This window comes from Bombina bombina, chromosome 5 (assembly GCF_027579735.1).
Source record: "Bombina bombina isolate aBomBom1 chromosome 5, aBomBom1.pri, whole genome shotgun sequence".
Lineage (NCBI taxonomy): Eukaryota > Metazoa > Chordata > Amphibia > Anura > Bombinatoridae > Bombina > Bombina bombina.
The window spans coordinates 977,416,077-977,443,251 of record NC_069503.1 but is presented as its reverse complement, the minus strand read 5'-3'; the positions used below and the strand labels follow the sequence as shown (position 1 = coordinate 977,443,251).

At 37.8% G+C, this 27,175-nt stretch overlaps 1 protein-coding gene across 1 annotated transcript in view; it reads left to right on the top strand.

The window, feature by feature from the left end:
* The first annotated feature begins 287 nt into the window (after positions 1 to 287).
* PIP4P2 (phosphatidylinositol-4,5-bisphosphate 4-phosphatase 2) overlaps positions 288 to 27,175 on the top strand; it is a 263,098-nt gene continuing 236,210 nt past the window's right edge. The window contains exon 1 of the mRNA XM_053715190.1: positions 288 to 397. Coding sequence (XP_053571165.1) covers positions 295 to 397 — 103 coding nt within the window. The 5' untranslated portion in view covers positions 288 to 294. The remainder of the gene's footprint in view (positions 398 to 27,175) is intronic.

Sequence of the window (27,175 nt, the reverse complement as noted above, 5' to 3'; positions counted from 1 at the left end):
ATAAAGTTCACATGTTAAAGCTTTTTATGTTTCTTATTAATATTTATAATTTGAAGGAAACACCAGAAAAAGAATAATATGCACAACAATATGTGTGGTTTATTTCCACTAACCTAAGTGCAATTAGTGCATATTAATATAATGTTGTTCTGTAACCTTGTAACATTGACAGGCATAAGGTGGGAGGCTGCCGATTGCTGTATTGTCTCCTCCCTCTTTCTTGTGTTTCCCAGCCTTGTGACACACACATTGTGAGAAGCTTGCTTCCTCCTCTCTGGCTAAGCTGCTGCAGTCATGGCTGCGGATGGAATTGATGAGCGTTCTCCACTTATTTCTCCAAATTCTGGCAATGCGACCCCCACAGCTCCTCCGTATCTCCAAGAGAGCAACCTGCGCGGTAAGGGAATATTCAGCATCACTGTTTATGAGAAAACAATGAGTCAGTCCTTTCTATGAGTCCTCTAATTCAAACTCGCTGGAGGGAGGAGATAATGTCTTGCAGAAAGGATGAATCATGCAACTGTATTGGACTGCAGAGGTTTAGGCTACTGCAGTTCTCTTTGTTTTTTATATTTATTGACAAAAGTATTTAGCACAACATGAATGTAAGTTATCTTTATTTGTTAAAAACCTTGCATTGTGACAATATTTCATGAATATTTTAGTTAATAGATAATTTAGCATTGTTACAACTCTTGTTTAATTGTGGGGCACTTTATCACAGTTTTTTTTTATTATCCATACTATAGTTTCTATATGTTTTTGCCACCTTTGGAAGCCTTTCCTTGGTTAATCTCTCTGGGATTAATTCTTGCAACAAGATTAACTAATTAGTGTTTTTCATTTAGGTACCAGATTTCTAATACTTCCATTGTGTACTCTATGTTCTGTCAGAACAAACATAAACACATAAATTACTCTTAAATGCCATTTTTCTTAAAGTGACATGAAACTCAATTTAGTTTTCTTTCATGATTCAGATAGAAGTTAATTGTAAACTTGTTTAAATCTGTTCTATTATCGATTTTGCTTCATTCTCTTGGTATCCTTTATTGAAGGAGTAGCAATGCACTTCTCAGAGCTAGCTGAAAACTTTGGTAAGCCAATGACAAGAGGCATATATGTGCAGCCGCCAATCATCATCTAGCTCCCATCTCCTAAACCTACATAGGTATGCTTTTAAACAAAGGATACCAAGAGAACTAAGCACATTAGATAGAAGTAAATTGGAAAGCTTTTTTTAAAAATTTGCATGTTCTATCTGAATCATGAAAAGATGTCTTGGGTTTAATGTTCCTTTAACTTTTTAAGTGAAACTAATAAGACATTGTACTTTATATACTACTTTCACTGTTTAATGTACATGCTTCTTAAAGTTTTTTCTTTTTGTTATCAGATTTTCTGTTTTTTGTATATACATTTAAAAAAATGGTGTATTTTTATCTCTTGTTTTTTTCACTATATAGCATTAACTGGCAGTTTAGGCCTGTGGTTAAAGTGTCATGGTCTCTATAATAAATATATGAAGGTGATGCTACTTGCAATGTAGGACTGTAAAGGAGAGATTTCAGCACTATACTGACAGATCATTGGTATTTATTAAACAACATGTATAGTAATTATTGAGAAGGCCTGACTCCTGCTGTGTTACTACAGGTGTTAAGCTATGTTTTAGATGCAGAAGAGTTAAATGGAACACAACAGGAGGTCTGATTGGTATGGTCTATGCATGTCCCAGATGAACCATCAGCACGTTATGCAATGCCTGTCGTTTCCGTTACATGTGTAGCAGAACAATGTCCTGTACCGCAGTCTGTATTGTGAAGAGTGGCTTAGGAAGCTGTACTAATGAGTGCCTTAACAATGTATTCCTGTCACTAGAATAAAATCCTTTTTTGTTGCCTTGTCAGCCTAACGTTAGAGAAAAAGTACAAGTAAGAGCATTAGAATTCAGTGTGAGTGTAGTTAAATAAATTGCTTTGTCTTTGGAAACTTTCATGGTGTTTTGGTAAATGGTAGATAAGACGTCAGTGAAGGGCTTTGTATCCAGTTCTTATTTATAACAAATTAACCCCTTAATGACCACAATGTACCCTGCATGTCACTGGTCGTTAAGGGTTTTTTCAGGACATAATAGCACAAGTCTAGCAAGAACACGCTATGAATGCCCTCCCTCCAGCAGGCTTTGGGGAATAGAGCAGTCTCAACGCTGGTGGCAAGACCGCACTATAAAACAATCAAGTCCCAAAAAAAGGCCAGTGACATACAGGGGACGTCGGTGATCCTTAAGGGGTTAAAGGGATGTGAAAACCTAAATTTTTCTTTCATGATTCAGAGGTAAATTTGAAACTTTAAAAATGTTATTTTCTGTTATCAAATTAACTTTATTCTCATGGTATTTTTTGTTGAAGAGCATACCTAGGTAAGTAGCGTGCACATGTCTGAAGCATCATATTACAGCAGTTGTGCAAGAATGCATTTAAGCACTAGATGGCAGCAGTAGACATTGTGGCAAAACTACTGCCATATAGTGCTCTAGGCACACTCCTGACCCTACCTACCTGTATAGTTCATATAGTCGAACTGGTTTTCATGGGTGTCTCATCAGTATTAGATATAACTCCCCTACTTTCATCATTGGTAAAGATCTGTCAATTTTCATTTGGCAAGATCCACACCCAAATATCACTTAAAAGTGAAGTGACAGGCATAATACAATAGAAGTCCAAAAATACAGTAGTGGTAATAAGTCACTACAGGTGTGCCGAGTGTTTGCTTTAAAGCATTAAACAAATCATCTTTCTGCAATGCCCATGTTTCTCTGAAAGTGGCTAAAAAATACAGTTTAACAGCATTCACAGTATTATTATTATATTTATAAAGCGCCAGCATATTCTGCAGCACTGCCTATGGGTACGTTGACAAACATACAGGAGGAATTGATTGCCCTTTTGCCTTGGGAATTTAGTTAGATGAGGGCAGTTATTAGGTAAGTGGAATTTCTTTATATTAACCCCTTAATGACCACAGCACTTTTCCATTTTCTGTCCGTTTGGGACCAAGGCTATTTTTACATTTTTGCGGTGTTTGTGTTTAGCTGTAATTTTCTTCTTACTCATTTACTGTACCCACACATTATATACCGTTTTTCTCGCCATTAAATGGACTTTCTAAAGATACCATTATTTTCATCATATCTTATAATTTACTATAAAAAAATGATAAAATATGAGGAAAAATGGGAAAAAACACACTTTTTCTAACTTTGACCCCCAAAATCTGTTACACATCTAAAACCACCAAAAAACACCCATGCTAAATAGTTTCTAAATTTTGTCCTGAGTTTAGAAATACCCAATGTTTACATGTTCTTTGCTTTTTTTGCAAGTTATAGGGCAATAAATATAAGTAGCACTTTGCTATTTCCAAACCATTTTTTTCCAAAATTAGCGCTAGTTACATTAGAACACTGATATCTTTCAGGAATCCCTGAATATCTATTGACATGTATATATTTTTTTTTAGTAGACATCCCAAAGTATTGATCTAGGCCAATTTTGGTATATTTCATACCACCATTTCACCGCCAAATGCGATCAAATACAAAAAATCGTTCACTTTTTCACAAATTTTTTCACAAACTTTCGATTTCTCACTGAAATTATTTACAAACAACTTGTGCAATTATGGCATAAATGGTTGTAAATTCTTCTCTGGGATCCCCTTTGTTCAGAAATAGCACACATATATGGCTTTGGCGTTGCTTTTTGGTAATTAGAAGGCCGCTAAATGCCACTGCGCACCACAAGTGTATTATGCCCAGCAGTTAAGGGGTTAATTAGGGAGCTTTTAGGGAGCTTGTAGGGTTAATTTTAGCTTTAGTGTAGTGTAGTAGACAACCCCAAGTATTGATCTAGGCACATTTTGGTATATTTCATGCCACCATTTCACCGCCAAATGCGATCAAATTAAAAAAAACGTAAAATTTTTCACAATGTTAGGTTTCTCACTGAAATCATTTACAAACAGCTTGTGCAATTATGGCACAAATGGTTGTAAATGCTTTTCTGGGATCCCCTTTGTTCAGAAATAGCAGACATGTATGACTTTGGCGTTGCTTTCTGGTAATTAGAAGGCCGCTAAATCCTGTTGCGCCTCACACGTGTATTATGGCTAGCAGTGAAGGGGTTAATTAGGGAGTTTGTAGGGAGCTTGCAGGGTTAATTTTAGCTTTAGTGTAGAGATCAGCCTCCCATCTGACACATCCCACCCCCTGATCTCTCCCAAACAGCTCCCTTCCCTCCCCCACCCCACAATTGTCCCCGCCATCTTAAGTACTGGCAGAAAGTCTGCCAGTACTAAAATAAAAGGGTTTTAAAAAAAAAAAATTTTTTTTTTTAGCATATTTACATATGCTACTGTGTAGGATCCCCCCCCCCCAAACCGCTCTCTAACCCTCCCCTCTGCCTTATTGGGGGCCATCTTGGGTACTGGCAGCTGTCTGCCAGTACCCAGTTTACAATAAAAAGTGCTTTTTTTTGTTTGTTTGTTTTTTTTCTGTAGTGTAGCTCCCCCCCCCCCACACAGACAAACCCCCACCACTTTGCTGATTGTTTTTTTTTTTAAAAAAATTTTGACATTTTTTTATTATTTTTTATTTCCAGCATTTTCTGTAGTGTAGCGGTTCCCACCCGCTCCCTCCCCGTGCACGCGCCCGCCCCCACCCTCCCGTGCACGCGCGCGCGATCGCTTCCAGCTGCTTTCCACACTGAGGACGTGCAGGGTACGTTCTCAGGCGTTAACTGCCTTTTTTCTGATCACGTACCCTGCACGTCCTCAGTCGTTAAGGGGTTAAAGGGACACTGTACCCAATTTTTTTCTTTTGTGATTCAGATAGAGCATGCAATTTTAAGCAGCTTTTAATGTACTCCTATTATCACATTTTCTTCATTCTCTTGGTATGTTTATTTGAAAAGCAAGAATTTAAGTTTAGATGCCGGCCCATTTTTGGTGAACAACCTGGGTTCTCCTTGCTGATTGGACAGCACCAATAAACAAATGCTGTCCATGGTTCTGAACCACAAATTTGCTGGCTCCTTATCTTAGATGCCTTCTTTTTCAAATAAAGATATCAAGAGAACGAAGAAAAATTGATAACAGAAGTAAATTAGAAAGTTGCTTAAAATTGCATGCTCTATCCGAATCATGAAAGAAAAAAAATTGGGTTCAGTGTCCCTTTAAGTGTGTGCTGAATCCTACAGAAAATGCAGTTCTTTCAATAAACTTCTAGGGAATCTTTTTCAAAGCAGAGCCCATACAAACAGTTGACACATTTTAGAATTTATATAAAATGTATTAAAGGGATAAGAAACGCAAATTATTTTAATCTGTGACAGCCATCAGCCAATCACAAATGCATATATGTATATTCTGTGAATTCTTGCACATGCTCAGTAGGAGCTGGTGACTCAAAAAGTGTAAATATAAAAAGACTGCACATTTTGTCAATAGAAGTAAATTAGAAAGTTGTTTAAAATTACATGCTCTATCTGAATCATGAAAGTTTTTATTTATGTTTTTTATTAAGGAAAATATTTGTACAGCAATTGTAACATAAACAACACGTTACATAAATCCTTATTTTAGTGATAACGTAATAGCATTTAGCCTGAGATAACAATGGTATCTAGGGATAGCTTTACATATTAGCTATCCCCACTAAAGAGAAATGTCCCAACTTACATTTACCTTAGAAGAGGGGTCAATCGACCACAATAATAGTTGCTCAAGTCCGTCACTGTGAAATTCTTACAAAAATATAATGACAAAAGTAAAAAATGAGTTGAGGTGAACTTCACCCACCAGTAGCGATATCACAGTTAAAGTTGGGCATTTATAAAGAAAAAAACAAATAGAGTTACAGCAATAAGGCAATCTGATTACAGTAAGGTTATGGCCCATTTAGGTAACACCACTAGGGTCCAGGGAGGGAAGAAAAAGATATATCTAGATGGTCCAGGGAATTGGGGTGAGGAGGGGAGGAGAGAGAGAGAGAAGAGAGGCATAAGAGGAAAAAAAAAGTGGGGGGGGGGGGAGGGTAGCACTAAGAAGCACTAAGAAGCACTAAAGCAAGATGCTAAGGTGTGAAGGCGTCTATAGGTTGGTCTAAACATGATCTCTATATTGGAACCATAGGTCCCAAATTGCCCAATAGCGATCCATGTTATTTATTGTATTGTAAAAGCCTTTTTCCATGTTAGCAAGCTAATCGATCATTTGTATGACCTGTGGCATGGTAGGGGCACCTGGCTTTTTCCTACATCGAGCCACACATACTTTTACCGCTGTAGGAATAATAGATATTAGGGCTTGTTGAGATTTCGAAATATTCTTAATACCTATGTGCAATAATACAAGAACCGGGGATGAAGTTACTGTAAGTCCCATATCTGTGCACAAGTGAAAAACCTGTGCCCACATAGGGGAAATTTTTGGACATGACCACCATATATGGGTGTCTGAACCAACTTCTCCACATTATCTCCAGCAGTCTAGCAAGGCATTGGGGTAGATTTTAGATCATTTATGTGGGGTAAGGTACCATTTTAAGAGGACCTTGAAATAGGTTTCAAGATATGAGATGCAATGTATAGGTCTTTTAGTTAGTGTGGTTGCACGTACTATGTCATTGATTTTAAACTGTTTGTTTAGTTCTCTTTCCCAGGCTTTAATTTGCCAAGGAATGGTTTCACTATAGTCTCTAAGTAAGAGAAGATGACGGATCGTCACTGGTTTAACCAGCTTGCTCCCAGCTCTCCATCTTTTTTCTCAATTAGAGCATTCACTAAGGTGCATTTTTGGGAATCCCCTAGCTTGAAAAAGACTTAACACTCTGTGACTTTCAAAGAGAAGCCATCTAGGTTTTGTCTGTAGAACTGACTGATTTCTAGTCGTGTATATTTGGGAGACCAGTAAGTAGACCTTTTAAGGCCATGTATGGGTAAAGGATGTGGGGCTATTTCTTTATGATGTCAAAGTGTATGCCAGGTATGGCAGTTTCCTATAATTATGTCATTAGTGAGTGGAAGGTCCTTCAATCTTTGTTTAGGAATCCATACTAGATCCCTTAGCTTCATACCCCTGGGAAGAAGGGTTATCTCGAGATGAAACCATCCCTGGTTTTTTTATTTATTACTTCAACCTGCTATGTGGGTCAGTCTGGAGGAATTGTGGTATAGATGAATATTGGGGAAAGCAATGCCTCCCCTAGATTATGAGAGTCGCAAGATGTGGTTAGCAATTCTCGGTATCTTACCTTTCCAGACATATTTTAGGAACAGGGAATGTAGTTGGGATAAGTTTGATTTGGGGATCGTAAATGGGATGCATCTAAATAAATACAGAACCTTAGACAAATGGACATTTTAAGAATGGCAATGCGACCCATCCATGAGATCTCCTTGTAATCCCATCTGTTAAGCAGTTTTTTAATCTCAGTGATTAATAGATCAAATTTGCTCTGAATGACTTTAAAGATTTCCGGCCCTAATAGAACTCCCAAATGTATAATCAGGTCAGTTCTCCACTCAAACCGAAAGTGACTCTTAAGATCATTTAAGGTCTCTACATCAATATTAATTGCTAATGTATTCAGTTTTAAGGACATTCACCTTATGCAAGCTGATTCTACCAAATTTCTCTAGAATGTTGAATACTTCCCTAATCGAGGACATAGGAGTGGTTACCAGAATAGTCACGTTGTCTGCAAATAGAGCAATTTTATCTGTATGATCTCCCAGTGTAATACCTGAAATTGTGGAAGATGATCTAATTGCTTGTGCCAGAGGTTCCATAACTAATGCGAAGATCAATGGTGAAATGGATAACCCTGACGGGTTCCATTAGTGATGTTAAAGGGTCCTATCCTTCTGACTGTGGCAAATGGACTAGAGTATAGTGCTTGAACGTTTTTAATAATTTGTAAGGGAAAACCAAATGTCTGTAAGACATACCAAATATAGTCCCTTCATACCCTGTCAAATGATGAAAGTTTAATTTTGATTTACAATCTCACTTTTGTTTGCTTTTTTGATCCCTTAAAAAATGTAAGTAACTGAATTTTGTAAGTAAATTAACAATGCGTTAAACAGGAGATTATGATGTATGAAAGCATGTGCGCATGCGTGGTAATGGAGCATTAAAAATGGGGTCCTGATCATTTAGGTTGAAGTGTACTTACAGTGTAATGTGCATGCGATCTTTAGCGAGACAGTACATTATGAAATTTTAAATTACATGAGAAATAGTGCAGCACAATTGGAAGATGATAAATTATGATTTATCCTCTAGTTCAGCCTTCTTTTATGGGCGGTCGTCGGGGCGGTTTATTGGAAAACGATAAGTGTGTGTGTGTATATATTATATATATATATATATATATATATATATTTTTAGAAGCTTCATTTTTAAATATAAGTAAGTGGATTTAAAACTTTATGATTATGAAAACAAAACAAATTATTTGATACATCAATATTTAATCATTTATGCAAGACCATGTTAGTGAAGTTGTAATGTTTGGGGAAAAAAAAAAAAGCTGTAACACTTGGCTTTTGGTAGAATACAAATGAAGTAACGGAAATCCAACAAACCAATATAGGCAGCACTCAAGGGAAATATTTTTTTAAAAATAAAATCCAATGCTTTATTAGAATAGTTAAAATAACATATTCCAGAGGATGGAGGACAAAAAACAAGACATCCTTACGCGTTTCGTGCCTGTCGGCACTTAGTCATAGGAGTTAAAGGAATATGAAACCCACATTTTTTTTTCTTATTCAGATCGAGCATGTGATTGTAAACAACTTTCTAATTTTCTTCTGTTATTTTCTTCGTTCTCTTGGTATCTTTTGCTGAAAAGCAGGGACGTAAGCTGCCCATTTCTGGAGCACTGTATGGCAGCTGTTTTGCAAGAATGTTATTCATTTGCAAGAGCACTAGATGGCAGCACTATTTTCTGCCATGTTGTGCTTCAGATGCCTACCTAGGTATCTCTTCAACACAGAATATCATGGGAACAAAGCAAATTTGATAATAGAAGTAAATTGGAAAGTTTTAAAAAATGGTGTGCTCTGTCTGACTCAAATATCCCTTTAATTATCAAAGAGAAACGGAATATTTAAAGCAACACTAAAAGCAAAATTAGACTTTCATGATTCAGATTGAGCACCACCCAATTGTAAACAACTTTCCAATTCACTTCTAGGGCTGTGCAATATAGAACACTAATGTTAATTAAAATGAGTTACTATTAAAGTGAAGGTCCATTTTGATGAATTAGTGCCCGGTTTTTAATAAACCTATTAAAAACAAGAGCACTTTAATTCATCAAAATTGACATTTCACAGTTTTCTTCAAAAACGTACCTTTTAATCCTGAATGCCGCTCCAGCGATTTCCCCTGGCCGTCGGAAGCCTCTGCAGACGTCAGAAATGACGAATCAGGCTTCCTCCAATCACAGCTTCCCCCCGGGGGAATCTTGTCCTAATGCAACACTGTGATTGGAGGAAGCCGGATTCATCATTTTGGACCCGCAAAGACAGCTTGCGACGGGTGGAGGAAGTGCTGGAGCGGCTGCCAGGATTAAAGGGTACGTTTTTGAAGAAAACAGTGAAATGTCAATTTTGATGAATTAAAGTGCTCTTGGTTTTTAAAAGGATTATTAAAAACCGGGCACTAATTCATCAAAATGGACTTTCACTTTAAGGAGTTTGATTTAACAGTATATTCTACTGAAATTTACAATATCTGGGGAAAATACCAAAGATTTAATGAGAAATGAGCAAATGCTGATGGCCACACAGAAACTCTTAGGGTCAGAAGATGCTGTGCATTGCATTTTGTGCTGTATTGTTTAACCAGAAATTATTTGTTAGACACAGATGTAGCACATTTTTTTAGTTTCCTGATATATATATATATATATATATATATATATATATATATATATATATATATATATATATAATAATAATAACATACATACATACATACATACATACATACATACATACATACATACATACATATGTATTTTTTTTTTTGTTGTTGTCCGTATATCATACATTGATTGTGTCTGATAAAAAGTTTGTTCCTTTTATGGGGGGGGGGGGGGGATTTTACATAGCTTAACCCCTTAATAACCAGCAACGTATCCTATAATAGTTACAAGCTTGAATTCGTTAGAGCGTGCAATTTTAAGACTATCTACCCTACTCTACTGTGTGTTTAACTCCTTCAAAGAGATGAAACACACAGTAAACGTACCACTCCGGAACCGCAGAGCACTGCTGGTCCCAAGTGAAACCCACTGCTGATTTAGGCAGCAGTGTTAATTACAGAACTCTTGCAACTAGCGCTGCCGATTAGGTCAGCGGTGTGTTTCGCTTGTAACCAGCAGTGCTCCGCAGTTCCCAAGTGGCAATTTGCAGGTGTTAAACACAGTAGTGTAGGGTTAATAGTCTTATAATTGCATGTTCTTACAAAATAGAGCATGTTATGTTTCAACTATTATGGCCTTTTAAATAACTATAGACTAGCATTTGCATTTTAGAACACAAAACCAAGATGTAGGCAGAGAATATTGTGACTTACTGGTGGGGAAAACTGTAATAGTTCATTTTATTTTCTTAAAAAATATTAGTGAGAGAGTCTGGTTTCAGAATAATTTTGGGTTTTGGAATTCCTGCTCTGGGAATTTGTACCTGTAATTAGAGATGTTTTTGCGATTTGTGATACTCTAGTTCTCTGTACAGTATTGAACATACCAGAGGAAAGACCAAGAAGATTGATTTATGTACATCTGAACTTACAACATCTATCTATTTAGTTGTGTATTCAACTAGAGGAGGTTAAACCTTAAAATGAAAATTGAAAAAACAAACAAAAAAAACCCAACTCATGATTTCAAGCAGCACTGTGCACACTGTGGCCTGCAGGCCACATCTATCCCTTTTAAGTTTTTTTTGTGTGACCCTCAGCACTACTGAGTAGAAAATAGATATTAGTCATTTTTAGGTATGTGCATTCTTTTTTTTTTTTTTTCCTGTTCCGTAAGGAAAGCGGAAGTAGCCTGCCGCAACCCGCATTAGTCAGTTTTCAGAACCGCAAAATATTCTTGTGAAAGTGCATCACACTGAGATCTGTGCGGCTCCGAAAACAGACGAATGCGGCAGCCTTACGGAAATTATGCACATACCTAGTAAATTTAACTTTAAATGTGATTGTAATCTAATTTTATTTTGAGATGTTAACTTTAGCTTACATGTCAGCGTACTATATTGTGGCCCCACCAATTCTGCAATTTATAGCTAGCTGTCCTTATAAAAAATAGTTTAGGTGCCCCAAATTTAAAGGGACACTGCAGCACAAACAAGTTAAGCAAGGTAATTTTTTAAGGATTATTAAATACTGCAGAATTACATAATCAGCAAATGCATAATGAAAAGACATTGTAGTAACACGTAGGGCCAATCATCTAAAGCTCTCCACTTACTGCAAGATTATCTATGAAGTCTCGTCAGCACTGTGAGGTCCTTGAAAGAATTTTTGGAAATGACATTTTTAGCTTGAGAGCTGTTTATGTAGCTTTACAAGGTTCTGGATGTGAAGGAGAGACATTACATCACAATATAATATTAAAAAAATAATAATTTTTGATTGATTTCTCTCCATGCAGGCAAGATTTTAATCCTCGGAATTCCATATGAGTAGTAGAATTTTATTTTTTTTCTGACAAATTTCAGTTACTTTCATTTTCCTTGCACCCTGTATTATGTGGCAACCACCAGCCAATCAGAAAACACATATATGTATATACTGTATCTCTACATTATCAAAATTTGCATTGTTTTATAGTCCAGGACCATAGTCATTTTTAAAGGGATATGAAGCCCAAACATTTTCCTTTGTAATTCAAACCGCGAATACCATTTAAAAAAGTTTCCAATTTACTTCTATTATCAAAATTTGCTTTGTTCTCATGATATTCTGTGTTGAAGAGATACCTAGGTATTCATCTGAAGTACTGCATTACAGGAAATAGTGCTGCCATCTAGTGCTCTTATAAATGTATAATCTTCTTGCAAAACTGCTGCCATAAAGTGCTCCAGAAATGGGCTGGCTCCTAAGCATACATCCCTGCTTTTCAACAAGAGATACCAAGAGAACAAAGAAAATTGATCATGGAAGTAAATTAGAAAGATCTTTAAAATGACATGCTCTGTCTGAATCATGAATGAAACATTTTGGGTTTCATATCCCTTTAATGTTGTTTAGCTGATCTTCTTTCTTGTAGCTAATTTGTGGAAGATATAAAACAAAAACAACAAATATTTTGTGATTCAGACAGAGCTTGCAATTTTAAATAACTTTTCTAATTGTATTTCTATTATCAATTTATTTTTGTTCTCTTGGTATCTTTTGTTAAAAAGCAGGGGACGTAAGCTCAGGAGCCTGCCTATGTCTAGAGCACTATATGGCAGCAGTTTTGCTAGATTGTTTTATATCCTATTGCAAGAGCACTAGATGGCAGTACTATTTCCTGCCATGAAGTGTTCCAGACGCCTACTTGGGTATCTTTTCAACAAAAAATATAATGAAAACGAAGCAAATTTGATAAAGTTAATTAGAAACGTTTTATTTTTTTATTTTATTTAAAAAATGTTATGATCGGTCTGAAATACACAAGATTCTTTTTTTTGGGGTTCATTATCCCCAATAAGCTCCGGCAGGATCCACTCCAGCCTGGCGTGTGGTAAAAGCTGAATAAAACGTTTCTGTTTTGTAATTTGTTTACTATGCATAACTAAAGATTTTTTGGACGAGTTAAAATTTATATTAAAAGGTCATGAAACCCCAATTTTCTTCTTTCATGATTTAGGTAGAACATACCATTTTAAACAACATTACAGTTTACTTCTATTATGAAATTTGCTTCATTCTCTTGGTATCATTTGTTGAAGGAGCAGCAATGCACTACTGGTTTCTAACTGAACACATGGAAGAGCCAATGACAATTGGTATATATATATATATATATATATATATATATATGCAGCCACCAATCAGCAGTTAGTACCTAGTTTCTTAACTGCTCCTGAGCTTTCCTAGATAAACCCTTCAGCAAAGGATAACAAGAGAAGGAAGTAAATTAAATAATAGAAGTAAATTGGAAAGTTGTTTAAAATGTTATGCTCTGTCTAAATCACGAATGTCTAATTATGACTTTACGATCCCTTTAATACCTCTAACAGAAGTGTACACTAGGTGCTAATTTTGGATAATTCTATGCTTACTTAGCTTATATAAACGTCTCTCAATCGATCCCTATCTCTTTTGTATGCGCTTGTAGTGTATTAACGGGGCCTGCCATGCTTTCAAGCAGTCGGAGATTAGCAGTAAATGAGAACAAAGACATTAAACCAGCATACAAATAACATGAAACGGAGGGAACAAGGAGCATAGATGGTAAAGAGGTAGAATGGAGATGGCATAAGTGATTACCCTGGAAAACCTGGTCAACGATTCTTTAAAGGGACATGAAACCCCACATTTTTCTTTCATGATTTAGATAGTGTATTCAATTTTAAACAACTTTGCTTTATTCTCTTGGTATCCTTTGTTGAAGGAATAGTAATGAATTACTGGGAGCTAGCTAAAATCCAATGACAATGGGCATATGTGTGCAGCCACCAATCAGCAGCTTCTAAGCCTACTTAAGTATACTTTTCAACAAAGTATAGAGATTGAACAAAACAAATTAGATAATAGAATTACATTGGAAAGTTAATTTAAACTGCATCCTCTATCTGAATCATTAAAGAAAACAATTGGGTTTCATGTTTCTTAAATGTTTAATGTTATGTATGACTGAGGGATTATGGGAAAGTGGGACGGATTAAAGCTCTGGTAGGGGTGTTTTTGCCTCCTAGTGGACTGGAGTGTAAACCCACATGTAAGATCTTGTAGACTCAAATCCATCATGAAATAAATAAATGTATTAGGCATGCATACATTTTGTTTTTGTCTAATACACTTACATACTGTGCAGTCTGTATTTCAGCCACCTCATCATTTGTTTTTTTTCCTTTTCATATTGGAGGCATGGATAATAAAAGCAATTAGAGGCCATATTGAATGAGCCTCTATCTTCAGTTCTTTGCAAGTCTCCTCTGTTGTTTAGGGTATATAGGTAGAACTACTGCACATTTGTTTTTGTTTTTATATATTGGAAAAGAGTAAATGTTCCCCTGCACAATGGTATACTATTAAAATATAGCACTACTTGAATATTGCTTCTGATTTAGGCATAGTTTAATTACTGTTTACATGCAGTCATGCATTGTCCCCTTAAGCATTTATGTAGCAGCCGGTGGGGTGATACATACACTGCCTAGCTTGACCAACACTATCAGGGGAGAGCAGACAGGGTGTCGGCAAGGGGACTGAACTTCATCTCTGCCTGCTCTCCTTACGTTTCTCTTCATTACCAGGAAACTACTCTGTAAGCTTGCAAGGCCAGGCAGTGAAGCAGTGGTGCCGATTGTAACAAATTACTCCAGCACTGCTGTTCAATGCCTGACCCTGCATGATCTAAAAGCTTTTTTAACGTTGCTAATGTTGTTCCGAGTTCCCAAGCATTTTCCTCTCTGAACCTCTGCTCACAGCCCTGCCAGCACTAATACAATAAAAGGACTGTGTACAGAGGTTCAGAGGAAAATGCTTAGGCGCATGAAACCACATTATTTATTTCCTGCCGCCATTTAACCGCAGCGGAGGTAAACGGGAGTTGAGAGGAGAAAAATGGAATGTGCTGGGGTCTGAGACCCAAATTTAAGCGGCAAGCTTAATTTTTTGGGGTACTAGTTGCACCCAGATGCCCGAAAAAATGGAGCACTGGTTTTCAAACCTGTCCTCAGGCTTCCCTAACGGGCCACATTTTAAGTATATCTGAACGAGAGCACAGGTGAAACAATCAAATGATTAGTAAACCGTTATTTTACCTGCTCTCACCCAGGGTGATCCTGTTGGGGAGGCGTGAGGACAGGTTTAAAAACCAGTGCTTTAGAGCAATGTGAGCAACCCATACACAATAGATTTGTTTGAGTCATCCAGGCTGTGTGTGTTTAAGAGCAGACTCCTGGCATTGCTGTTGCATTGAAGCTAATAGAACTGGTTACTTGCTGTATCTCGGTGAGTTTCCAAAACCGGGGGGAAAAAAATAAGATTGTGTTATTGAGGATAAACAAAATGTTTTTGTTAATACATTTTGTTATCCGTCACAAGTTGATGTTTTTAAAAGCATATTCACAGAAATCCCTATGGAGTATTTAATACACGATGCATGTGTAACACTATACTTTTTTATGCTGCGGTTATGTGCATGGCTTTGACTTTTAACAAATTGCCAGAATGATTGCAACCTTTTTTTTTTTTTTTTCTTGCCTGAATCTATTTTGTCTTTGTCCCCCCCACTGATGTTAATAGCATGTGATTTGATGTCAATCCAATTGACAGCGGGCCCTGTGATTTATGTTCGCAAAAACATTTTAGTGAACAAGAATGTTCACAAATAAAATATACAAAAAGTATGATGTTATTTCAGGATTTAACAAACCATTAGGTATTGGAGTTTCCTTTTGTGTTATAAGCTTAAACCCAATTTTTTTTTTCTTTCATGATTCAGATAGAGCATGCAATTAAAAGCAACTTTCTAATTTACTCCTATTATCAATTTTCCTTCGTTCTCTTGCTATCTTTATTTGAAAAAGGCATCTAAGATAAGGAGCCAGCCAATTGTTAGTTTAAAACCCTGGACAGCACTTGTTTATTGGTGCTGTACAATCAGCAAGGACAACCCAGGTTGTGAACCAAAGATGGGGCCGGCTTCTAAACTTACATTTTTGCTTTTCAAATAAAGATAGCAAGAGAATGAAGAAAATTGATAATAGGAGTACATTTGAAAGTTGCTTAAAATTGCATGCTCTATCTGAATCATGCAGTCAGTGTCCCTTTAACGATTTAAAGAGAGACAAAACTGATATTCAATTTTTAAGATGGTGAGACTTCACAAGACATCACATATAAACTTATTCCACTAGGAGGTGGCAAAACACCCCAGCATACCAGCACTTAAATCCCTCCCACTCTTCCAGAATCCCTCAGTTCAAATTTTGCTTCGATGATGGAGTGAGGTTAATTCTAAAGTGCAGATATACACCTTATTGATTGGGGTTCTCTAACTGAGATGGGACCCCCTCTCAGAATGCCTCCTGGACAGAGGGCATGACAGAAGTTCAGCCAGGCAGTGAGAATTCTTCTCTCATTGTGGAGATGTCACAGGCCTCCCAGGTAAATGCAGATTTTTGTGTCAATCCACTGGTCTACAGTATGCTGCTCCTTGTGAGATCCTTGGCACTGTGCTTGCACTGCCTCAAGAGGGCTAGGCTACTGTTATCTCAGGTAACTACAGTAGATGAAGGTACTGACAGGTAAGTACATGACACCTTTGTGGTCTACCAGTTATTAGCATGAACATGTACACATGATTCACATAGGGACATGAACACACGCACTACATTACATATTAGTGCGATTTAAGCATTTTAGCACACTTTTTTTATTTTTTATTTTGTTCACTATTGTAATATTTTACACATACAAACACACGTGTGTGAAAAAAGCTATATAGTAGCATAAAACATAAAAATGATTTGCTAAGGAGTTGGACTGCATTACCTCTCCAGAGTGGACTTTATAGGGGATATATTAGCATTTTCTTATTTTCCAAGCCATGGGTGTTTAACTGCAGGTTGTGTTTTGGTTTTTTTTAGGGATAGAAGCTCTGATGTGTTTATTAGCAAACTCAGTTTTTTTTTTTTTTTGCAGGTTTGCAACTGGAAGCTAACGTAAACAATTTCAAGCCCTGGTGTATTTGTAGGTTTTTGGCAGCTAATTTGCAAGCCCTGGGTCTATATGTAAGCCCTGGGCATTTTATTGGCAAGCCCAAAAGGCTTATTTGACATCCCTGAGGTGCTTTTTGCAAACTTATGAGGTTTTGTTTCCAGGCTATAAATTATTTATTTACATATTTAGATGTTTAATTGAATGCCCTATGGCATCTCTGTTCACCACCAGCCTGATAATGGCTGTCTGTTATATTTACTTGGTACCTCTAGGATGTACATTTGGAAGCAAGTAGCATGTTTTCTCACTAGCCCTGAGACGTAAAACCCCAAGCTATTGCTAACCTGTTCAAGGGGTAACTTGTAGCCTCCCTCTTGCTGTCGTATTTATATTGCCACCATATTTATTTCAGGGACGTGCAGTGAGGTCAGAGGCTGGTGAGGCACTGGCTATGATACGCCTGAGAAACATATATATGAACCCTATAGAGCCTTATACTGGGCAGCAAGAACTATAGTTGGCACTAATATTTGTGCACCTCAGAACAGCTCAGCGTCTCACATTATAAAACATACTTAATAAGTTACTATATATACTGGGCAGCAGCAATGACTATAGTCGGCACTAATATTTTTGCACCTGAATTTTCCCAATTAAAATGCTGCTGTTTGGGCATTTTAGCTCTCAACCTGTAGCTGTTCTGAGCTGTACCATATAGCAATTTTTTTTTATTATTAATAGTAATATTTTTGTTTTTATTTTCTTGAACCTTCCACAGTCACTAAATAGTCTTATAAATTGTTACTTTAAACTTGCACTGTCACTACACTGACTCTGTATATATTAATTTATTAAACTGTTTGATAAATTATTATATACAGACAGAGTAGACTCAGAGTGAGTGACAGTGCACAGTTATAATTAATTTCCCTCATGATGGCATGGCTGCGACCTGGCCTTGGACCATCACCGGTAGAGAAGGAGAGAGACTGGAGAGAAGTCAACTAGTCAAGTAACTAGTCTGCTCAGTCAGCTGGCCCTTGCCTGGTGATGCTTGGGGGATTGGCTTGAGAGCTGCTGCCAGAAGTCTGGGTTGGTGGGACTGTGACTATAACTGGGTCTGGAAAGAGTGTGACCGCCACTCAGAGTGCACTGGGTGAGAGACAAGAAGAGGGAGCCCAGGGCCGGGGCTAGGAGTTTTGGCCAAACAGGCGCGGATACATTTAGCCGCACCCCCACCCAATTAAATACTATTCTATTGCTAGATTTTGACAAACTGTTACAGAGTTGTATGTATGGGGGTGTGTGCATGCATGCCTGTCTATGTGTGTCTGTGTGTATGTGCGTTTTTCTGTCTGTGCATATGTGTGAATGTGTTTGTATGTATACGTGTGTGTGAGTTGGTACATGCGTGTGTGTGTGAGTAGTGTATGTATGTATGTGAGTGTATGTACGTATATTTGTAGTGTGTGAATTTGTGTGAGTAGTGTATGTATGTATCTGTGTATGTGTGTGTGTCTATCTGTACGTGTGTGTTTGGGCATGTTTGTAGTCTGTGTATGTGTGGGTGGGTGCATGTGTGTTTTGTGTATTTCTGTGTATGTCTTAGTAAATGGAGTTCATTCAGCAGAGGGGGCTGTTACTAGTGGTGTTCCTCAGGGGTCAGTTCTGGGGCCTGGGATCTAGATTGTAAGTTCCCACGGGAATAGGGCCCTCAATTCCCCCTGTATTTGTCTGTAAAAATGTTGTCTTTTATCGTATTGTTTCTCCATTGTACTATTATCCTTGTACCCATGGGCAGCGCTGCGGAATCTGTTGGCGCTTTATAAATAAAGAATAATAATAACATATTTATCTGTGATATCAGCAAAGGGCTACAGGGGAAAGTATGTCTGTTTGCAGATGATACAAAAATTTGTAACATGGATGTTCTGGTGGGGGGGGGGGTTAGGCAAAACGAGAAGTGGTATACAACAATTGGAGGATTGGACAAACGACTGGGATCGTACAATCAAGCAAAGTGTAAAAAAATGCATTTAGGGAAGAAAAATCCAAATGCTAATTACAGACTCAATGACACTTTACTGACTGTTACAGATGAGGAACAAGACTTGGGAATTATTATTTCAGATAATTTAAAACTTAGTAAACAATGTAGTAATGCAGCGACTAAGGCTAGCAGAATGCTTGGATGTATTGGTAGAGGTATTTGCAGCAGAAATAGTAAGGTTCTTATGCCACTTTATAGATCATTAGTTAGGCCTCATCTTGAGTATTGTGTGCAGTTCTGGAGGCCATATCTTTAGAAGGATATTAACAAACTTGAATCTGTGCAAAGGAGGGCTACCAAAATGGTACATGGTCTAAAAAATAAAACTTACCAGGATAGGCTCAATTACCTAAATATGTATAGCTTAGCTTAGAGGAGAGGAGGGAAAGAGGTGATATGATAGCAACTTTCAAGTACGTTAAAGGGCTTAGTAAAACTGAGGCTGTGGGTATTTTACATAAAATGGAAAATTGAAGAACAAGGGGTCATGATCTCAAGCTAAAGGGTAGTAGATTCAGGAGTAATTTGAGGAAGCACTTCTTTACAGAAAGAGTGATTGATTTATGGAATAAACTTCCTCAAGAGGTAGTAATGACAAACACTGTGGGGGACTTTAAAAATGCATGGGACAAGCATAAGGCTATCCTGCGAACTAGATAAGTTTATACTGTAAGGTAATATCGGGCAGACTTGCTGGGCCTTTGTCTCTTATCTGCCGTCAATATCTATGTTTCTATATAAAATATAATACTTACATAATATATAATGAGGTTTTGTATTATGTCTGCCTCAGTACACCACCTATAGCTTTCTAGTATCCCAGTAGCCTCCACTTCAACCCAGATCTGCAGCTCATGCATGCATTGGTATCAGTATGCACTTGTAAAAATACTATGACCCCCCCATAATTCGCTGAATGTGAATGTTTGGATTTTATTTATTTTACCAAAGCACTTTTTTTAAAATTTTTTGCCTTGCGCCCTTTGCATGTGATTTCTAGCTATATAACAATGAAATCCACCCTGCTGGCTTTTCGGGGCTACATGACTGTCTTTAATTGTAGTTTCTGTCAATGAAAGCAAATTAAAGACAGTCATGTAGCAGGGATAGCCTTAAAAAGACTGCAGTGTGCATTTCAAGGTCTAATAGTTCGAAATTACTGAATTTGCAGAGCTAAATTACGTGCAAATATATTTGCATTTTTTTTATTTTGCTCCCTTTGCATGTAATTTCTTACTCTCAGACTTTGCAATGCACCTGATGGCTTTTTCAAGGATAACCATGCTACATATCTGTCTTTAATGGTAGTCTCTGTCAATTAAAGCAAATTAAAGGCAAATTTATAGCTTAGTTAGCCTCAAAAAGCCAGCATGTTGAATTTGAAGGTCAGAGAGTTGGAAATTACTCAATTTAAAGAGCTAAATTACATGAACAGGGAGAATATATATATATATATATATATATATATATATATATATATATATATATATATATATATATATATATATATATATATATATATATATATATATATATATATAATTTTAGCTTTTGACTGAGTCTGAGTTAAATTAATTCCTTACAGTTGGTGAAACCTCACAAATTATCAGAACCACTTTAATTTACGTCTTCCATTTCTATATATCCTTTTGGGGTGGAGCACAGGGGGGCACATGCTGCACAATATTGCTTAGTTAAAGGCTTCTAAAGTCAGGCAGCAGTAAAATGTAAAAAAATGTATGTTTCTGCTGCTTCAACACAGGTCCTCTGGCACCTCCACAAGTCCACTCCAAGTCCTAGAAGACTCCTCTCCTGTAACAGGAATCGTTCGGAGGGCCAGAGGATTTCAGACTCTTGCCAAATTACGCTGCTGGCAGGCAGGCTCCAAGTGTGACACAGCCCCAATGCTGTCTCTGGGAGAAGTTAGAGAAGCACCCTCTTGCTGCAGGGCCAAGAGAGTGCTTCTCCAATCTCTCCCAGAGTCACTCACTCCCCCCACCCCCATGAGGCAGCTCTGAGAGCTGCCTCAATTAAGAATTATTTCCATTAGCTAAAATATGACACTGTGGCTGATAGTGTGGCAGGCACTCCATTATATCACACCTGAGCTATTACAGTGGAGAGAGGTTGAGCTGATGGCTGCCTCTCTCCATTAATTTCAATGTAAACATTGCCTCACCTGCCTCCCTTGACTTTACTAATATTTCCATCCCTCCTTTATGTTACACAATAGAAAATGACACAAACATGGTAGCATTTTCTCATATATTTTTGCAAGCAAAAGTTATTTCCTAAATATATGTGGCCTGCTGAAAAACATTTTGTGTCGGTACCTCACAGAAACAAAAGAGTTAAAACTTAAATGTAAGTACTGTTTAGAAAGTATGGTATATCAATTCTTGGGATGTGAATAGAGGCACAAAGGGGAAAATGTTGACACCAAATTTATTTTTTGGGTATCATTGGCACCGCGGTACCTAGGAAAACTGAATTTTCATTGGTAGACCAATAATTTCCATTTATTTATTGAGCGAGAACATAAAGTCTGGTAGGAAAATTATTTTGTTGCTATCTCATCTATTTAGCTAAAGTTAAATAATAAAATATCTTAACCACACAGCTAGTGTATTGATATAATGCATACTACCCTAGTATTCTGGGGTATTAAAGTCAAGCATTTTCTATATATTCTACATGTGCTGCAAGGCTCTTTGTAAGTTTTGGTCATTTCTGTATAAGATTGTTACTGCCCCTAGTGAGTTTTGAACTTTAACCCATTGTGTGTTGAGCCATTGCACACCCCCCTCTGCTAGAGCTGTGTGTTTTTTGTTTGTTTGCTTTTTAGTTTAGCATTTACCTGAACGTTTTGTGTTTTTTCTTTTATATTTAATTAATTAATGTATTTATTTTTGTGAAGTACCCAGACAAATGACACCTTAATCATTTTTCAGTAGACAAAATATTCTTAGGAAATTACTTTTTTAGTTGGCAGAAATAGTATATGTAACGAAAAAAAATAATTTTAAATAGCATCATAGGATTTTATAAGTATAGGGCCAGATTACAAGTGAAATGCTAATTAATGCTTCCGCTTGAGCATTCACTGCACAAGCATGTCGGCTTTTTGCACTCTTCGGGTTGAGCTTGTATTATAAGTTGAAAGTAAACTGTTTTCACTTGTGCGCTAACCCGACAAGAAAGAAAAGCTGAACTTAGAATATTGCTTGCTCGTTCACGTATTCCCCCATAGACAAAAGTAAAGTCAACTCGAGATCAGCAATGCACTACATTATGTGTATATATGTGTGTGTGTGTGTATATATATATATATATATATAGTGTATGTGCGTTTTTTCTTTTGTTCCATTGACTTCTGGGAGATTAAGTTATCACGCTCACATTATTAAAAAATGGAAAGAATATGGCACCACAACAAACCAGCCAAGAGAGGGCCGCCCACCAAAACTCATGGACCAGAAAAAGAGGGCATTAATCAGAGAGGCAGCAAACAGACAATAGATAACCCTAAATGAGTTACAAATCGTAGATTGGAGTATCTGTCTATAGGACCACTTTAAGATGTCCACTCCACAGAGCTGGGTTTTACAGAAGAGTGGCCAGAAAAAAAAGCCATTGCTTAAAGAATAAAATAAGCAAACACCTTTGCTGTTTGCCAAAAGACATGTGGGCGACAACCCAAACATATGGAAAAAAATACTCTGGTCAGATGAGACTAAAATTTGAGCTTTTTGGCCATCAAGGAAAAGGCTATGTCTGGCACAAACCTAACACCTCTCATCACTCCGAGAACACCTCCCCCACAGTGAAGCATGGTGATGGCAGCATCATGCTGTGGGGATGTTTTTCATCGGGCAGGGACTGGGAAACTGGTCAGAATTGAAGGAATAATGGATGGCGCTAAATACAGGGAAATTCCTGAGGGAAACCTGTTTGTCTTCCAGAGATTTGAGACTGGGGCGGAGGTTCACCTTCCAGTAGGACAATGACCCTAAGCATACTGCTAAAGCAACACTCAAGTGGTTTAAGGGGAAATCTTTAAATGTCTTGGAATGGCCTAGTTAAAGCCCAGACTATCCAACTGAGAATCTGTGGTATGACTTAATGTACTGTACACCAGATGAACCCATCCAACTTGAAGGAGCTGGAGTAGTTTTGCCTTGAAGAATGGGCAAAAATCCCAGTGGCTAGATGGCCCAAGCATATAGAGAAGTACCCCAATAACCCTGTAATTGCTGTAAAAGGTGACTCTACAAAGTATTTACTTTGGGAGGTTAATAGGTATGCATGTTCAAGTTTTCAGTTTTTTTGTCTTATTTCTTGTTTGTTTCACAATACAAAAATATTTTTCATCTTCAAAGTGGTAGGCATGTTGTGTAAATCAAATGATACTAACCCCCAAAAAATCCATTCTAATTCCAGGTTGTAATGCAACAAAATAGGTAAAAAGGCCAAGGGGGTGAATACGTTTGCAAGGCACTGTATGTAAGGTAAAAAAAAACTAAAACTATTTTTTCAATAAACGATTAGCCTTTTTGTTCCACTTTAATGTAACTTAAATGGTTGGTTTCCAAAATTTCACTTAGTGTCTATAAAGTGACGGGTGTTAATAAAAGTGATCGTGGGGGAAAAAAAAGATCTGTTTTGCTTCAGACCTGAGGAAAAGGGATAACACCTTGATTCAAGCTTGGAAACCTGTAACCAGCATATTTTTCATTAGGTCTGGAAAACATTTTTTTTGCATGGTGTGCTTGCATACTTTACCACTGGAACTCTGTTCTTGAGTTCCTGTAGGAGGGTCTACATGAGCTTTTCAGACCTTTTGTTCAGATTATGATCAGAATTAAACCAGTTATTTGTCCAGAATCTTAAACTGGTTTGGAGGGACCTTCAAACTCATCCTTTTGAGCCAATTCATATTTTTCATATTTTAAGCCTTCAGCTTTTACCCTAGAAGGTTCTTTTTCTTCTAGTTATTTCTTCAGCTAGAAAGGTTTCTGAGATTTCAGCATTGTCATGCAAATCTCCTTTTCTGATTTTTCATCAAGATAAGGCAGTTATTCACACTAGCTATTTCTTTCTTCCCAAGGTAGTAAATGCATATACTATTATTCAGGAAATTGTGGTTCCTTCTTTTTGTCCAGCCTCTAAGAACTCTAAGGAATGTCTTCTTTACAATCTGGGTGTTGTGAGAGTTCCAAACATTATGTGGAATCCTCAAAAGATTTCAGACTTTATTATTTTATTTTTTCTTTTCTTATTTTTTCTTGCTTTGCAAGGGTCAGAAAAATATGGCTGTTACTTTCGTTACCTGGCTTAAAGTGAATGTCAATTTTCTCTCCTTTGAACGTATGTCTTAATTGCTTGTTAGTATATTAATCAAACCGACACTTTTTTTTAAAAAAAAGTGTAAAATAAATATTATATTTATATTACCAATTTGTGTCCGTTTTATGGACAATCTCCTCCCACCCGCAACTTCCTGATTTTATTTAATCTTACGTATACATCGGTCCCACCCGCTGTTTACGTAGAGCAATGCGCGCTCCCGGCTATGAGAACCACTACGCATGCGTTACACGCCGATGCAGAGGACTAGCAACATAGTATTCAATGAATGAATACATTCACTGAATACTATCGTTGAATCCAGTACAGCAGCATTACATCATCCCTCCGTTGTTTTGAAACTACTACACTTTCAACTATATTTACTTGTAAGTATGTTTTGAAATTTGGGCCACAATTATTATGTTCCTTATTATGTTATTATTATTATTATCAGGTATTTGTAGAGCGCTAACAGATTCCGCAGCGCTGTAAACATAGTCGGTGTACAGGATAGCTTTTGTAGGGGTCAAGTTGGTAGAGGACCCTGCCGAGAGTTTCACTGTTGTAGTCGGCTCTTATGAAGCGATCTGTAAACAGCTGGGCCCATAGGCTTACAATCTAAGGGGTTCAAGGGGAAAGCAATGGCGTTAGGAAAGGTTAGTGTTGGTTGTATGCATCCCTGAATAGTAAAGTTTTTAGGGAGTGCTTGAAGCTGTTAAAACTAGGGGAGAGTCTTATGGAGCGAGGCAGGGAATTCCACAAGATGGGGGCCAGTCTGGAGAAGTCCTGTGAATGTGAGGAAGTAACAAGAGAGGAGGAGATCCTGAGCTGATCGAAGGGGACGGGAGGGAGAGTATCTAGAGACAAGTTCTGAGATGTAGGGGGGAGCAGTGCAGTTGAGAGCTTTATATGTCAGGGTGAGGATTTTATGTTTAATCCTAGAGGCAAGAGGAAGCCAGTGAAGGGAATGGCAGATAGGTGCAGCAGATGAAGAGCGACGAGTAAGGAAGATGAGTCTTGCAGAGGCATTCATAATGGATTGTAAAGGAGCTGTGCGGCTGCTAGGTAGACCAGAGAGGACGGAATTGCAGTAGTCGAGGCGGGAAAGGATGAGAGAGTGGATTAAAATCTTGGTTGTATCTTGTGTAAGGAAATGTCTAATTTTAGCAATGTTTTTAAGGTGGAAGCGGAAGGCTTTAGCCAAGGACTGGATGTGAGGAGTGAAGGAAAGATCTGAGTCAAGTGTGACCCCAAGACATCGGGCGAGCGGGGTAGGGGTAATGATGGAATTATCAACAGTTATAGAAATTTTGGGGGTGGAGACATTGGAAGAAGGGGGAAAAATAAGGAGTTCAGTTTTGGAGAGATTTAGCTTAAGGTAGTGAGAAGACATCCAAGATGAGATGTGAGAAAGACAGTTAGTGACACGGGTTAGTAAGGAAGGAGGTAGGTCTGGTGCAGAGAGGTAGATTTGGATGTCATCGGCATACAAATGGTATTGAAACCCATGGGACTTTATTAAGGAACCTAGTGACGATGTGTAGATTGAGAAGAGAAGGGGACCAAGGACAGAGCCTTGAGGTACCCCAACAGAAAGTCGTAACGGGGCAGAGGATGCTCCGGAGAAGGCTACACTAAATGTACGGTTAGTCAGATAGAAAGAGAACCACGAGAGAGCTGTGTCACAGATGCCGAAGGATTGGAGGGTTTGGAGCAGAAGAGGGTGGTCAACAGTGTCAAAGGCTGCAGACAGGTCAAGGAGGATAAGCAGAGAGAAGTGGCCTTTGGATTTTGCTGCAAGTAGGTCATTGGTAACCTTGACAATTTCTGTCTCTGTAGAGTGATGGGAACGAAATCCAGATTGCAGTGGGTCAAGAAGAGAGTTTAGTTTAAGGAAATGGGATAGACGTGCGTAAACTAGCTTTTCGAGGAGCTTTCAGGCAAGAGGGAGTAGGGAAATAGGGCGGTAATTTGAAGGGGAGGTTGGATCAAGGGAAGGTTTTTTGAGGATAGGTGTGACCAGTGCATGTTTTAGAGATGAGGGAAATATACCAGTGCTGAGGGAGAGGTTGAAAATGTGTGTGAGTATGGGGGTGAGGGTAGAAGAGAGGGAGGGGAGTAGCTGTGAGGGGATGGGGTCGAGGGGACAGGTAGTGAGGTGGGAGGACAGTATAAGGGCAGTAACTTCTTCCTCATTAACAGGCGCAAAAGAGCTGCATTTTTGGATATTTGGGTTTTGGGTGATCGTGAGCTTTTGAGGGGGTGGGAGATTGGAAGTATGTTGAGAGCTGATTTCACTTCTGATGGAGTCAATTTTGTTGTTGAAGTGGCTTGCAAAATCTTGAGTTGAGAGAGAGGTTGTGTTAGGAGGTGGGGGTGGGCGGAGAAGAGTGTTGAACGTGTTGAACAGACGTTTAGGGTTAAAGGAAAGAGTAGAGATGAGATTAGAAAAATATTGTTGCTTATAAAGATTAAGGGCAGAATAGTAGGAGTTCAGGATGAACTTGTAGTGAAGAAAGTCAGCTGAACTCCGAGATTTCCTCCAATGTCGCTCATCAGTACGGGAGCATCTGCGTAGGTATCGTTAAAAATAGGTATGTTAAAAATATATATAATTTTACAACCAAAACAAAAAAAGGAAACGATATTTACTTGAAACATTTAATCGTTTATGCTTATGAACGCATTATATTAGTTTGTAAATCAGAGACCCTGTACGATCAATACTTACCTAGCGCTCCAAAAGTTGTTGAATAATTGACAAACTAAGTTGTTACAAGTCCAACAAATGTTAAATAGCGCAAGCGCGAA